Below are 17,093 nucleotides of genomic sequence, written 5' to 3'. Positions count from 1 at the left end.
TGGTCACATGCTGCCACTTTCCAAAGACAGACCTCTCACGTGGGTGGATTATCTGATGGGTGCCCTTCCCAAAGGATAGAATTCTATGTATCAAGGAATCAAGAGATAAAAAGCAAATAAAATCTCAAAGCCTGTGCCAAGTATACTGTGACACTGTTATAAAAACATAACTAGACAAGGTCAGTGACTAGTCTCATCATAAACTTATCAGGACACCTGAACGCAACTAAATTCCCCACACATTTTTGAAATCTTAAGATTTATATTATTAATAGTAATAACATTTTGATGATTTATATTCATACATTTATAAGATTAATGACAACAGCTAATACATTATTACAGTACTTACTATTTCAAACTCAGGCATTCTAATAGCAAAAGGTACCCAGTCTTTACAATTATTAACTAGATATATTCATTGTTATCATGGAGCTTTGATTGTTCAGCAAGATAAGACAGCGAATAATTATAATGCAGAGTAAGACAGAGGATCAAGAGAGCAGTCCAGGAGTTATGTTTCCACTTACCATGTGGTACTTTCCATCGTACCACAACTCCATGAGAAAACAAAGAGATGACACTATGGAAGAGGAGAAAAAGAGCCATCAGCAAACAAACCAAAAATTCTGAGGAATTCCCCAAAACAGAAAAATATGAGAAAGAGTGACAGAAGAAACCACAGTCCAAAATGCACCGAAGAAGACAGCTACAGAAATGAGTATGGTCCTGAAAAATTTCCAAGCACAGACTCAGGAGTTGTGAGGAATAGGAGAATGTCTGAGCAACCAACGGGTTCGTGCCCCGGTCCGGGTAGATCCCACATGCCGCGGAGCGGCTGGGCCCGTGAACCATGGCCGCTGAGCCTGCGCGTCCGGAGCCTGTGCTCCGCAACGGGAGAGGCCACAACAGTGAGAGGCCCGAGTACTGCAAAAACAAAACAAAAACAAAAAACAAACAAACAAACAAACACGATATTCCTGCTCTCTCAAAAACTGGAAGCATTTTTCTTAGGCCTCATATGTCTATTTCTTTTGTCATCCTGTGGGACTCGAGGGACATTGTTCCAGCTAATGATTAAGAACTCTCCAGACAATAGGGGCTTCTTAGACAATGGGTGAATTTCCAGGATGTCCGGCCCCCTTCCGAGAAGGAGGGAGATAAACAAAATGTAAAAAAGGTATCTGTCAAAGACCAATCAGGAAGCTGGGGACAAGTTCCCTCTCTGGTCCGAGCCTAAGCCGGGACCAATCAGCAGGAAAACACAACCAAATCTATAATTTACATACGGGGAAGTGGGAACCTATAAAACTGACATATTCGCGCCCAAAAGGGGTTCCTTCTTCGACCTCCTGCGTGAGGACCAAGGAACCCCGGTGCACCGGCCTTCAATAAACCTCTTGCGTTTTGCATCGGCTTCCGACTCTTGTTGTTTCCTGGGCGAGTCGAAACTCCTAGGAGACCGCGAAGGTCTAACATTTGGGGGCTCGTCCGGGACTCCACTCGCCCCGGACCACAAGAACATCGGGAGTTGGAGGTACCAGGTAAGCTCGAGCTTGATTGTCTGTTTGTCCCTTGTTCTTTGTGGGCCATTATCGGAGGAAAGCCGTAAGAATCGGCTTATTATGGAATCTGTATCGGACCTCTGGCTAGGCAGACGTGCTAATAGCCGGCGTCCATGAGCCCTAGGGGATGCCCTGGTGGCTCATCTGGAAGGAGAGGCAAACTCTGTCTCCCCTTCACTCGGTTTCGGCAGTTCCCTTGGTGATAACTGCCATCTGAAGAGGTTTCGGTTTTGAAGCGAGCTTGCGGTGGCCCATGCGTATATGTGTTTCGTGGAGTTTTAACTGTTTCTGTATTGTGGTCTATTCTTCTTCTCTGACGGACGACAATGGGACAAACTATGACGACTCCTCTTTCCCTTACCCTAAGCCATTGGACCGAAGTTCGGGCCAGAGCCCATAATTTTTCGGTAGAGGTAAAGAAAGGAAAGTGGCAGACTGTGTGTGCCTCTGAATGGCCAACATTTCAGATAGGATGGCCCCCCGAAGGATCCTTTTTATTAGACAAGATTAAGCTGCTGAAGTCTAAGATATTTAATATAGATCCCCACGGACATCCAGACCAAGTACCATACGTCTTGGTCTGGGAAGATTTAATTCTCTCCCCACCTCCGTGGGTCCGGCCCTTTGTTTCCTCAACAGGTACGTCCGCGCATACATCAGCAGCGTCGGAGATATTAGCCTTAAAGAAAAACCCCAACACGGAGAAGCTACCCGACGCCCCGGATCCACCGAGGGCGATTTATCCTGACCCGCAGTCCGATTTGCTTCTTTTGGATTCCCCACCCCCTTATCCTCCGGCCCCAAATCCCCTACCACCTAGAGGACCCCCAGCTCCACTGCCCTCGGCACCAAGGGAACCATCCATGATGGAAGAAGAAAGGGGTCCCTCAGCGGGCACTAGGAGCCGGAGGGCTATCTCCCCGGACTCCACTGCCCTACCTCTTAGAGAATATGGCCCCCCCGACGGCCAAGGGAATAGACCTCTCCAATATTGGCCCTTTTCCTCTGCAGATCTTTATAATTGGAAAATGCATAACCCAACTTTTTCCGAAAATCCACAGGCCCTTACCGCTTTAATAGAATCTCTTGTTTTCTCCCACCAGCCCACATGGGATGATTGTCAGCAGCTGCTCCAGACTCTCCTAACGACTGAGGAGAGGCAACGGGTTCTTTTAGAAGCCAGAAAAAATGTATTAGGCGCCAATGGGCAACCTACCCAGCTGCCTAACGAGATTGATGCTGGTTTCCCACTCGTCAGGCCAAACTGGGATTTCAATGCCCCGGAAGGTAGGGAGCGCCTGAAAATGTATCGCCAGGCTCTGGTGGCGGGTCTCCATGGAGGGGCCAGACGGCCCACTAATTTGGCTAAGGTAAGGGAAGTCACTCAGGGGCCCCAGGAATCTCCAACTGTGTTCCTGGAACGTTTAATGGAAGCCTTTAGACGCTTTACCCCTTATGATCCAACTTCGGAGGAACATAGGGCTACTATAGCAATGGCTTTCATAGATCAAGCGGCCCCCGATATTAAAAAGAAATTACAGAGGCTAGATGGCTTGCAGGGATTTTCGCTTCAGGAGTTAGTAAAAGAGGCAGATAAAGTATATAACAAAAGAGAAACAGAGGAAGAGAAGGAAGAAAGAAAGCAGAAAGAGCAGGAAGCCCGTGAAATAAGACGGGATAAGAGACAGGAGAGGAATTAAAGTAAGATACTGGCCACTGTGGTTGGAGGAGGAAATACAGGGGATAGGAATAGGCACAAAGGGCGAACGGCAGACAGAAGGCGGCCATTAGACAAGGACCAATGTGCCTACTGTAAAGAAAAAGGACATTGGGCGAGAGAATGCCCTAAGAAAAAGAATGGAGGAAGGCCAACCAGAAACAAAATCTTAACATTGGAAGAAGAAGACTAGGAAAGTCAGGGCTCGAACCCTCTCCCCGAGCCCCGGGTAACTCTTAAAGTGGAGGGGGAACCTGTTCAATTTTTGGTAGATACCGAAGCCCAGCACTCCGTCCTTCTCCACTCAAAAGGTCCTATCTCAGCTAAAAGGTCATGGGTACAAGGAGCCACTGGGAATAAACAATATTCATGGACCACACGAAGGACAGTAGATCTTGGGATTGGACGAGTAACCCATTCATTTTTGATTATTCCGGAATGCCCCTATCCTTTGCTGGGAAGAGATTTACTCTCCAAAGTAGGGGCTCAAATCCACTTTCAGCCAGAAGGTCCCACCATAACTGATAATAAGGGAAGGTTACTTCAAATATTGACTATGAAATTAGAAGATGAATATAAATTATACGAGCAGCCTTCATCCTCACGAGTTAATGTTACAGATTGGGTAACTCGGTTCCCTCAAGCCTGGGCAGAAACTGCCGGTATGGGGATGGCCAAAAATCGGCCCCCGGTGCTAGTGGAACTCAAGGCAACTGCCACCCCAATAACGGTCCGTCAATACCCCATGAGTAGAGAAGCCAAAGACGGTATCCGTCCCCATATACAGAAGCTACTAGACTTGGGCATCTTAATAAGATGTCAATCAGCATGGAACACCCCTCTCCTGCCGGTAAAGAAACCAGGAACAAATGATTATCGGCAGGTGCAGGATCTACGAGAGGTAAACAAACGGGTGGCAGACCTCCACCCCACAGTTCCAAACCCTTACAACCTCCTGAGCACTCTTCCACCTCAACATACGTGGTATACTGTTTTGGACCTTAAAGATGCTTTTTTCTGTTTAAGACTCTCTCCCCTGAGCCAACCCTACTTTGCCTTCGAATGGAAAGATCCAACATCGGGAATGTCTGGTCAGCTGACATGGACACGGCTACCTCAGGGATTTAAGAACTCCCCGACCATCTTTGATGAAGCCCTCCATCAGGATTTGGCATTATATAGAAAATCAAATCCCCAGGTAACATTACTCCAATACGTTGATGATATTTTATTAGCTGCTGAGACCCAAGAAGATTGTATCAAGGGTACTGAAAAACTGTTAACGGAACTTGGAACCCTGGGATATAGAGCCTCAGCCAAAAAAGCACAAATATGCCAACAACAGGTCAGTTACCTGGGGTATCTATTAAAAGGGGGGCAAAGATGGCTCACGGAGAGCAGAAAGGATACGGTGGCCCAAATTCCGGCTCCCAAAAACGCCAGGCAGGTTAGAGAATTTTTGGGGACGGCCGGATTCTGTAGACTATGGATTCCAGGGTTTGCTGAGCTGGCAGCCCCATTGTACCCCCTAACCAAAAACAGCACTCCTTTCGTTTGGGGCGATAAGGAACAACGGGCTTTTGACCAAATCAAACGAGCTTTACTTTCAGCTCCAGCCCTAGGACTGCCAGATGTAACCAAACCTTTTCATTTATATGTGGCCGAAAATAAGGGCATTGCAAAAGGAGTATTGACTCAGAAATTGGGGCCCTGGAATCGCCCAGTTGCTTATTTGTCAAAAAAATTGGACCCTGTGGCATCAGGATGGCCCACCTGTTTAAAGATAATCGCTGCAGTAGCCGTTCTAGTCAAAGATGCTGACAAACTAACTTTAGGACAAAATCTAACGATAACAGCTCCTCATGCCCTGGAAAATGTAGTCCGTCAACCACCGGATAGGTGGCTAACTAATGCCAGGATGACCCATTACCAAACCCTGTTGCTAAACTCAGATCGCATCAAGTTTGCTCCAGCCACAGGACTCAATCCAGCCACCTTGCTACCTGATCCTGACTTGGAAGGCTCCACCATCATACATGATTGTCAGGAAGTACTAGCCGCAGCACACGGCAGTAGGCCAGATCTGATGGACCTGCCCCTCCCTGATGCTGATTTCACCTGGTTCACGGATGGGAGCAGTTTCCTGGAGGAAGGTAAGCGTCGAACTGGGGCAGCCGTGGTAGACGGAAAACAAGTCATATGGGCAGCGGCGCTACCACAAGGGACCTCAGCCCAACGAGCTGAATTAATTGCCCTGACGAGGGCATTAGAGATGGCAGAGAATAAAAAAGTAAACATCTACACAGACAGTAGATATGCGTTTGCTACCGCTCATATCCACGGTGCCATTTACCAACAGAGAGGGCTACTAACTTCAGGTGGCAAAGAAATTAAAAACAAAGATGAAATCGTGGCTTTGTTGACTGCACTCATGCTTCCTACTAAAGTCAGTATCATCCACTGCCCTGGACATCAAAAAGGAAATACCCCAATAATTAGGGGAAATAATATGGCTGACCAAGTGGCCCGAGAAATAGCATCGGGAGAAGTCATTCTAGGACTGTCAGATAAAGTTCCTGAAAAACCAGGTCGCGATGAAGAAATCATCCCGGCCACAACAAAAGGAACTTTGTCCCCTCAGCAAGCAGAATCCATGTTACAACAGATGCACAGATGGACACATTTGGGGACTAAAAAGATGGTAGCCTTGTTACAAAAAGCCGGGTACGAAACCCCTGGAATGACAAAATTAGCTGAACAAATTGTGCAGGAATGCGTCCCATGTCAACAGGTAAATGCTCACAAAGGGAAACTTGAAACTGGAAAGAGACTCAGGGGGGACCGCCCAGGAACTTACTGGGAAGTGGACTTTACCGAAGTGCGTCCTGGAAGGTACGGTAATAAATACCTTTTAGTTTTTGTAGACACTTTTTCAGGATGGATAGAGGCTTTCCCAACAAAGAAAGAAACAGCTGCGGTAGTAGCCAAGAAGATTTTAGAAGAAATTTTTCCTCGATTTGGAGCACCAAAGGTAATAGGGTCTGATAATGGTCCAGCCTTCGTCGCCCAGGTAAGTCAGGATGTGGCCAGATATTTGGGGACTGATTGGAAATTACATTGTGCCTATAGACCCCAAAGTTCAGGTCAGGTAGAAAGAATGAATAGGACTCTAAAAGAGACCCTAACTAAATTGTCCTTGGAGACTGGCGGTACCGATTGGATGGTGCTCCTTCCTTTGGCCCTATTCCGGGTTAGAAATACACCTTCCCGATACCATCTTACTCCTTTTGAAATATTATATGGTGCCCCGCCTCCCCTCCTCACTTTAGGAAAAGAAATAAAACCTGATTGTCAAAATAACACTGACTTATATGCTAGGCTACTGGGACTTCAATTGGTCCAGAAAGAAATATGGTCCCAACTCGCCGAGGCCTACCAACCGGGAACACCGGGAGAAACTCATCCTTTCCAAGTCGGAGACTCCGTATACGTCCGTCGGCATCGAACCCAGACGTTGGAACCTCGATGGAAAGGACCATACACCGTCCTCCTCACCACCCCAACGGCCATAAAAGTGGACGGCATCGCTGCCTGGATCCATGCTTCACATGTGAAGGCTGCACCAGCGACGGCATCATCAGGATGGCGGGCCCAAAGAACCGACAACCCGCTCAAACTCAAGCTTCTACGAACCTAAGACTTATAATTTTGGTTTTACTGCCTTTACTGACTGTAAGTGATTTTAGCCCTCACCTCCCCCAACGTTTAACTTGGCAGGTAATTTCTCAGACTGGAGATGTAACCTGGTCCATTAGTCATACTGCACCCCCCTGGACCTGGTGGCCACATCTTTTTCCTGATGTTTGTAAATTGGCTATAGGAGCACCTTATTGGGATACAGAAGATTCTCATGATGTGAACACTGCCCCTTCCAAAGTTTCGGAAACTGATTGGTTTGGGCCGGGTTGCAAAAATGCAGGCAAAAGAATGATGCTTGGTATCCTCACTTTCTACGTATGCCCCGGGTTCCACCGCCCTTGATCTCTGAATTATAAATGTGGTGGAACTGAAAACTTTTATTGCAAAAGCTGGGGATGTGAAACTACCGGGGATACTAATTGGAAACCCACCTCAACTTGGGATTTTATTACTGTAACGGCTAATTATTCTCATAATGAGGATACCGGACACCGGAGTAAATGTTCAGGATGGTGTCATCCCCTTAAAATTTCCTTTAGTAATCCCGGAAAAAGAGATAAAAAATGGATAAATGGTCATTCTTGGGGCGTTAGATTTTACATAAGGGGATATGATTTAGGAATATTAATGACCCTTAAGCTAAAGATTGAGACTCCTGCTCCTATATCAATAGGCCCAAATCCCGTACTTGGCCCCCCTTTGCTTCCCCCGGCCCCTTCAACTACGTCAACAAAGAATAAGACTAATGAAACCTCTGGATCCAAAGAACCCACAGTTAAGCCTGGGACTCCTCAGGATAGGATGCTTTCTTTGGTGCAGGCAGCCTTTACGGTTCTCAATGCTACAAACCCAGAGGCTACAAAATCATGTTGGCTTTGCTATGCTGCCCCTCCCCCTTATTATGGTGCTATAGGATATAGCTCCAACTATACTAATTCTACCTCCTCAGACCAATGTCGATGGAAGCAAGAAGGGAACAGTAAATTAACCCTGTCCTCGGTTTCTGGAAATGGTACTTGTATAGGAACACCTCCCCAGTCCCATAGACACCTTTGTCATGATTTTAGCCTCCCTTCAGGCTCAGGGTATCTTGTACCTCCTCAAGATGGATGGTGGACATGTAACACGGGGCTCACCCCTTGTGTCTCTTTAGAGGTTCTTAATACTTCAGCTGACTTTTGTGTGTTAGTGCAATTAGTCCCTAGACTTATCTACCATTCAGACTCATCCTTTTTAGATGAATATGTAGGAAAAACAAAAAAACAAAAAAGAACCTGTAACCCTCACATTGGCTGTCCTTCTAGGACTAGGAATATCTGCCGGGATAGGAACAGGAACCACAGCCCTCATACAACAACCCCAGTATTATGCAAGTTTAAGACAGGCTGTAGACATCGACCTTCGAGCATTAGAAAGTTCCATAACTCAACTAAAGGAATCACTCACCTCACTTTCAGAAATGGTGTTGCAGAATAGAAGAAGCCTAGATTTGCGGTTTCTTAAGGAAGGGGGATTATGCGCTGCTCTAAAAGAAGAATGTTGCTTTTATATTGATCATTCAGGAACCATTACCAAAACCATGGATAAACTAAGGGAACACTTAGATAAAAGGCAAAGGGAGAGAGAGAACGAAAAAGGATGGTTTCAATCATGGTTTGATAAGTCCCCCTGGTTTACCACCTTAATCTCTACTCTGTTGGGACCTCTTATTGTTTTATTGTTGATTTTAACTTTTGGACCATGTATTCTAAATCGCTTGATAGCATTTATTAGAGAACGTATCAGTACTGTACAAGTTCTAATGTTAAGACAACAGTACCAAAGTTTACGAACAGAAGGTTGAGATTCCATGATTGGAATCAATAGTCACAAGAAAAAGGGGGAAATGTGGGACTCGAGGGACATTGTTCCAGCTAATGATTAAGAACTCTCCAGACAATAGGGGCTTCTTAGACAATGGGTGAATTTCCAGGATGTCCGGCCCCCTTCCGAGAAGGAGGGAGATAAACAAAATGTAAAAAAGGTATCTGTCAAAGACCAATCAGGAAGCTGGGGACAAGTTCCCTCTCTGGTCCGAGCCTAAGCCGGGACCAATCAGCAGGACAACACAACCAAATCTATAATTTACATACGGGGAAGTGGGAACCTATAAAACTGACATATTCGCGCCCAAAAGGGGTTCCTTTTTCGACCTCCTGCGTGAGGACCAAGGAACCCCGGTGCACCGGCCTTCAATAAACCTCTTGCGTTTTGCATCGGCTTCCGACTCTTCTTGTTTCCTGGGCGAGTCCTAGGAGACCGCGAAGGTCTAACAATCCCAAGAGTCAGTTCACTATTCCTTCTCTCTTCTTCCGGGATCGTTCCACTTGACTATGTGTTAATATCAGCCCGTGCCCTGCAGCTCGCACTGTACCTCCTGCTCCCCTTTGCAGTGTATGCTATCTGCAGTCACTGTGTCCTTTTCTCACCTTCCGTTCTCTCTGCCTCCGTTCCAGCCCACTACAGAAATGGCCTTTTTTCCCCAGGTCTCCAAAAGAAATCCAGACCGAAAATGGAAAGTTGAGGTCATGAGCATACACTGATACTAACTGGAGTCATCAGATGTGATGAGTTCAGCAAGAGAAATAGAATGAGAACACTGAGGAACAGAAACTATTTAAGGGTTGGACACACGAATGCATACAAGAGAGGGAGACTGAGAATGCGCATCAAGGTAAGCAGAAGTAAAACCAGGAAAGCGTGCCTTCTAGGAAACTTAAGCGAGTGTCTGGAGAATTAAAGAATGATTACAAATGTCAAATACTTCCCAGTGGGGCTTCCCTGGTGGCGCAGTGGTTGAGAGTCTGCCTGCCGATGCAGGGGACATGGGTTTGTGTCCCGGTTCGGGAAGATCCCACATGCCGCGGAGCGGCTGGGCCCGTGAGCCACGGCCGCTGAGCCTGCGCGTCCGGAGTCTGTGCTCCGCAATGGGAGAGGCCACAACAGTGAGAGGCCCGCGTACCGCAAAAAAAAAAAAAAAAACTTCCCAATGATTAAGCAAGACCAGTATTAAAACATATCCATTGATCATCTAATGAGGAATCCAATGATGACCTTTGGGGGGGAAAAGTAGTTTCTGTGGAGGCTGTGGTTGAATTATAGACTGAATTGAGTTATTACAACTATGTGAATAGAGAAAATGGAGAAAGTAAGCGTAGGTCTTCCTTTTAAGAAGCTCAATGATAAAAGAAAAAGTATAGGAGGGGAGAAGAGAAGCAGTCAGTCCTGGAAGTTAAGTCTGGCTATCTGTTGGTGGTTTCTTTGCCCCTTTTATTGTTCTGACAGTTTTATTTTCAATGTTCTAAGATGGGGAAGAGTTGCGCATGTTAAAATCCTGATAGCGAGAAGCCAGAAAGCAGAAGAGAGGGATGATTCAGGAGAGAGAGAAGAAGAATTGGACGAAGGACAAAGCAAAGAATGGGAATTACCCTTGGATGGGTCTCAATAAAGGCTGAGACGAAGAGAGAAAGAATTAAGCGCTGCTCAATGTGGTAGGCAAAGAGTGAAGGGAATTTTGGGCTGAAACCTTGTATTTTACCTACGCTATTACTGGTGTTTACAGTACCATATCTATATCAGGACACATTCATTTTATAGATCAGAAGACAAAGATTTAGCCTACAATTGAAAACTGTTATATACAGAGACAGAAAATAATTGGGAAAAAAGTGAATGTACTCTGTTCTGGCAGGTTTGTGTTTATCTGCTCTACCTTTCATTTAAGATAAAACTTTGTTCTGTTTCTAAGTATAAAGTACACTAAATAAACTTCTAAATTTTAGTAGACCTGCTTCCTTAAAAACTATTTTTAAGTTTGTGTTTCCATTTGTCCACTAGGTGTCAGTATAGCTCTACAGGACTTGTTAACTTTTTTTCTGATTTATAATCAATTTATTTAATATGTTAAAAGGGAACTGTCTATGAGATTCAGCAATACAAGAATTATTGCTGACGATTAAGTGATGGGAATGAAAATCTAGTTGGATGAGATCCAAGAAGAAATTGGACGCAGACTGGTGTCAGTGAAATTTGAACATTTCAAACGAGATTTAGGGAGTAGGAAAATAAACTGCTAAACGTGAGGAGGAATTTGCAGTGAAACGAGAACACTGTATTCATTTTTTTAAAAATTTTAAGATGGGGTATATCTGACAATATTCTGTATTCATTAGGAAGATCCAGATCAACGGAGGAGCTGCTGCCTGGAAACTACAGTTCTTGAGACACACATTTCATAGAACCTTCTCTCATGCTGAGTACTCACTTGAAAAAAATTGAATTTAATATGCAAACAGACAGATGGTAAAGGGTTTAACTTTGCAATTATTTCATTCCCTAGGAGGCTGAATATATTTTGGGGTTTATTAGCCATTTACTTCATTGCAAATTATCTATGCATATTCTTTGCTTTATATACTGGAGTCAGAGAATTTTTATTCTTCCCAGGTTTTTCTTTTTTGCTTTATCATTTCCCTTATAATTTATTTCATCTCCAGCTCTGAGAGAAAAGGTCAGGAATTACACTCCAACATGTGGAAGAAGGGGAGAGTGGGCTGTATTTTAAACACCTTGCAAGTCTTCTTGCTGAAAACAGAGATACATGCAGCTTCACTCTCCCCACTCCTCCCCTCACACACACAGGTGTGTCAGCACCATTTCAGTAGCACCATTTCACCCAAAACTGCTCTAAGCTGCAACCACTTCCCCTACCCTGGATTCTCTATCCCCATTCTCTGTTTATTCTTGTTTTTTGTTTTTGTTTTTTTAATTGCATTCCTTCAAACAAAGAATTACAATTTTTAAAACAAGTTTGCTCTTTGCCATTTAAACCTTGTACGTATGTATAATGTATTTGTTGGGTTGTGTGAGAGTTTATAAATTTTGGGTGTTTAAATCTATCAGTTGGCCATATTTTATCCTCTCTCCCATTAATTTTTTAAACATAGAAAGTTCTTCTGCATCCATAGTAGTAATAGGGAACCTGTTACACGCATTACCATATTATTTCACATGTTTTTTCTTTCTGCCACCTTTTGCCTTTTGGGAGTATTTCTATTTTAAAAACAGCAGCTCTTTGCTGCCATCTTGTGGAATATGTGCTTTTGCATACAACTAAAGTTTGCTTATATCTTTTTCATAAGCAGGTTTGAGTCCATTTTTGTTTGTATAGGTTGAAATTATAATTTTAGATACCACTTCCAGCCCTATTTTATTTTGAATTTTATTTTACTTATTTTTTATATAGCACGTTCTTGTTAGTTATCTATTTTAAACATATTAGTGTATACATGTCAATCCCAATCTCCCACTTCATCACACCACCACACCCCCCCCGCACCTGCCTTCCCCACTTGGTGCATTTACTTTTTACATAACATTTTGAAGTCTACATTTTGATATACTGACTTTCCTTAGTTCCTTCCTCTGATTCTGTGTTTTTATTCCAAAATTGGTAGATCTGTTTAATATGTGGCAGTTCTTCACTGTTTTAAATATTGTAACTGATAAGGCAAATTCCTATGAACTTTATTTTTTAGTATGTTAATTCTCCTTGATATTTAGATATTGATTAGATTTGATTAAAGATACATATTAATTCTGGAACACTCATTGCATTGCAACATTCCAACATTCCTTCCATCATCATTCTACTGCTCTTTATCACATCTATTTTCATGTCCACTGTATGGGATATGTTGTACTTTGTATGCTTCTTACACATATTTTCCTGAATCTCCAGTTGTTGTTTTTTATTGATATTATAAACTGGAATCTTTTTCACTATTGTATTTCTATTTAGTTATTACTGTGATAAATAAATGGCATTGATTTTGTTACACTATTTTAGTAGGCTCCATCATCTTTTTTAGTTTTATTAATTTTTCCTATATTCCCTAAAACAGATTTCATCTTAAAAAATAATACTTTCTTTTTTGCTGTCCTTTCCAATGCTTGCACTTCTTTTTCTTCTCTTTCAGTAGTAAGGACTTGTGCCTCTTGATCCCAATTGTTCAAAATCTGCTATGGTACCTGTTACTAGAAACCAGAAATAACTGACTGAATGAATAAATAATACAAATATCTTCTATCTTCCGCTACAGCACTTCTCTCCTTCCACTACTCAGTTGTACAAGAATCTTCATTAATTAGGGTGTGTTAAGTGACCAAAGAATTCTCATCTTTTAAGAACTATGGGAGCTGCTTTTCCCCAGTCCTGTCCAAGGGACAATGACCTGGTGAGAGGAACGAATGTTACTGAGAAGCATTAATAACAGCTCTGTACTGTTATTAAAGTGAAAATGTAGTGGAGTGTAGGAATTGTAATTCCGTAATGGGCTACTGTTAAGTACCTCAGTATCGTGACTTGTTGTAAAGGCCATGGAATTTATAACCCCTTCTCCCCCAGTTACATTTCATTATGCTTAAGGAAGAGAGGCACAACATACTCTCACCTAAAATTACTACCTTATTTTTGCAATGAAACAACTGTTGCGAAGGAGACATGATTCAGGATTCTGGCGAGAAGGACTCCTTGCCATTCACTGACTCACTTATCCAGAGTAACCATTTAATTTCCCTAAACCTCACCTCCGAAAGATGGAATATGTTCTGTCCTCCCTCTTTGAGGGCTATTTTTGTGTGGCCTTACAGTGAAGGGAACTAATTCAGTGAATGTCATTTCTCAGCCCTTCCAAATGCTGCAGAATATCTCCATGCAGAATTCATTCTAAATCGGATTCTCTTCCCTTCAGTGCCTGAAGTTTGAAGACGAATCTTGCCTGAGGGAAGCTGCAGGGCAGGCATTCTGAGGAGGGGACCAAGTGACTCAGCAGTGTGACTTCAATCAGGGTGCCTTCCCCACGAGCAGGGATCCTAGTCAGCCTTTAGCTCCCACTAAAGGACTGTGTGGAAAGAAGTCACACAGAGAAGGTTGTTTTATGTTTTACTTACACTTCCTGCCACACTGTGGTCAACAGCTTGGAAAGAGCGCAAGAGTGTAGCAGATCATTCCTGGAAGTCTGGTAAGAGGTATAAAGAAACAGGGAGGGTAGGGGTGTCTTCCCCCTAGAAGCTGGAGGATATGGTCCACTCCCAACTGAGGTGAAGACTTTTTCTAGCTCTGAGGGATTTCCTTCCAAGGAAACAACTCGCACACTGGCCAGCTGTCTATTACCTCAGTTCTAAAGAAAGAGGTGAATACTGCTCAAACTTGGGGTGAAGAAAAAGGGAGAAACTCAGTCTTGAAAAGCTCTCAAACCATAGGCTGCCAGTCTGACTTCTCTCACTTTTTTGCTCCACATAATGAAATGCCTCCAGAGAACTTGGATTTTTAAAGTTATACCCATTTACCTGAACATGCATCTTCAAGTACACATAAATAAATACAAGTAAGTTCTGTTTTCACAAACATAGGTACAGAAGAGTTTTTCTGCATGTCACCCAACCCAAACTCTTGGTATCCTTATTACATCGGGGAAGTTTTCCTCAAGACACATGGGTGTGTCTTTCTCAGCTTAACACATTAAACTCTTCACAGTGTAGGTATAGATGGACTTGCTAAATCACTCTTCCTTTCCCATTCCATGCTAAATAATTTCTTCTGCTGTGATAAGTAAAAACCTTAAAGGAGGAGAGCAGGAATACCTCAGGATTACAATAAAAGCATAATACAAACCTCCGAACAATTCTCTAGACCAGTGTCTCAAACTTCTTTTCATAGTTTTATGTAAAAAAAAGAACAAGGTTAAGCCTTATCTGTACTTTGCCACAGGCAGTGACACAGACGTCCTCAAGCTGTTAGCATGTTTTCCTGAGGGAAATATGGGAGACATGCAACATGGAGCACGTGGCACTGTCACCCGGGTTCCATTGTTCACTTTGAGATGTTATGAGGCCCGTTACATTGCATTACAGGTTATGGTAGCTGACTTTACATCAGCGTGCCTTCATGAAACAGACTAACACTGATTTTCCTACTCCTAGTCAAATCTAACTCAGCTCTATGGTGTTCTAAACAGATTTTAGCTGAGCTTCAGTTTGGGGATAGGTGACGGAAACTGTAACAAGAAACGCTGAATGAAAGAAAATGCATCGAGAACATTTCCTTTTAAGGGTTTTTGTTGTTTGTGTTTGTTTGTCATCCCCAGACCTTAACGTGGTCCTAATAATGCATGAGTAATACGCAGCTCCCCCTAGACATGACACACTATGTGAGTTCATGAACGCTCGGACTGGTCCATGCCCTGTTCAGTGAGATGAGGTCACTAATTACGCACAAGAGTGTGATGGCAACGTCAGATTGCTATCGATGTTTCTCATGGCTTACTTGAAATCTCTGCACTTGCTATATGCTACAGATGGAGTATTTATGCTCCCCTGCCCCAAAACTCATATGTTGAAATCAAATCTGTAATGTGATGGTATTTGGAGGTAGGGCTTTTGGGGAGGTGACTAGGTCATGAGGGTACAGCCCTCATGATGGGATGACTGTCCTTATAAAAGAGGCCCCAGAGAGCTCCCTCACCCTTTCTGTCACATGAGGACAGAGAGAACACAGCCATCTATGGGCCAGGAAGCAGGTTCTTACCAGACACTGAATCTGCTAGCACCTTGATCTTGGACTTCTAGCCTCCAGAACTATGGGAAATAAATGTTACTTGTTTTCACCACTCAGTCTATGGTGTTCTGTTATAGCAGTCCAAGCAGACTAAGACACCATGTCTCAGAGCAGCAGCCCAGTGGCTGCAGACCACTTGTTGGATAGGACCATTATAGGACAAGCCATAACCGTGTTACTGTTAGACTAGGGCTCCAGCTAAGAATCTGCAGGGATGGTATAACATTTGAGTCCTAAGTATCTTTTATAGAATTGCACTGTTATTGGATTCCAGCTCCACTCCTTACAAGCTGTATGCCTGATTTTTTATACTTTAGATTTCACTTGTATTACTTATTACTCCAGTTTATAAAACTGTGGTAATCATTCTATCAACCTAAAAAAGTTGCTATGAGTGTGAGACGAATAAATACGTACCAAGAGTCCAGAACAATGCATAGAACAATAAGCAATTAATAAATATTTGCTGTTATTATTAAGATGGAATAAAAAGCAAGCTAAAGCTCTCGGTCTTTACTAAAATTACACAGAACGAACTCTAGTAGCTGGAGGATCTCCCATGATTGCCAGAAAAGGAGCAGAATGGGAAATTCAGGGTATTTTTTGAGAGTAAGACCACTTCACCACTAATGACCATATCTAATGGCGTTGTCAGAACTTTTTAACCCTTAAAATGAAAGCTTTGAGGGCCAACAGAGTAAACAGTTCAAATATGGTACTCTAAATGTCAGTGCTTCTCAATATACCACCAGAATCTGAGATTTTAAAACTTAATACTGTGAAAATCAATGACAGCCATACTAACCTGAAACGTTCTGCTCAAGTGACAAGGGTGGAAAAGACTGCAATAGTTAGCACTACACACATATTGGTTCCACTTTGAACTTTCTTCCCTGGCGAGGTGTAAGCATTTATGCAACACTTGGGTAGAAATCCTCAACAAAACGACAGCTGTAACTTAGAGATGAAAATGACAATGTGGGTGCCCGTCAGGCACCTATCAGCACCAAACAGTACAGGCGTTTACTGTTGTACGTACATTTGCCTCAGCACATTTGGAATTGACGTAAATTCTTTATTTAGTCTTTTGGTTAATATATCCCTGCTGCCGTGAAGAATACTTTGCTCCTATAGCATGTGAGAAGCGCTACCTTAGGCCAATGTCATAGGAAAAGTCCCCCAGAAGCAAAGCCTGAGACAAGGATTTTCTTTTTTTTAAGATTTTTTTTTGATGTGGACCTTTTTTTTTTTTTTTTTTTTTTTTGCGGTACGCGGGCCTCTCACTGTTGTGGCCTCTCCCGTTGTGGAGCACAGGCTCCGGACGCGCAGGTTCAGCGGCCATGGTTCACGGGCCCAGCCGCTCCACGGCATGTGGGATCTTCCCAGACCGGGGCACAGACTCGTGTCCCCTGCATCGGCAGGCGGACTCTCAACCACTGCGCCACCAGGGAAGCCC

At 43.5% G+C, this 17,093-nt stretch overlaps 1 protein-coding gene across 1 annotated transcript; it reads left to right on the top strand.

Moving 5' to 3' along the window:
- The first annotated feature begins 1,838 nt into the window (after positions 1–1,838).
- Positions 1,839–8,930, top strand: LOC125965398 (uncharacterized). Its single transcript, XM_049714813.1, is given in 2 exon segments — positions 1,839–7,014; positions 8,286–8,930. A coding segment is annotated over 1 exon segment (5,088 nt). The 5' UTR covers positions 1,839–1,891; the 3' UTR covers positions 6,980–7,014; positions 8,286–8,930.
- Positions 8,931–17,093: the final 8,163 nt, after the last annotated feature.

This window comes from Orcinus orca, chromosome 9, assembly GCF_937001465.1.
Source record: "Orcinus orca chromosome 9, mOrcOrc1.1, whole genome shotgun sequence".
Classification (NCBI taxonomy): Eukaryota; Metazoa; Chordata; class Mammalia; order Artiodactyla; family Delphinidae; genus Orcinus; species Orcinus orca.
Note: the sequence above shows the minus strand (reverse complement) of the source record. Positions and strands in the feature narration are given on the sequence as shown.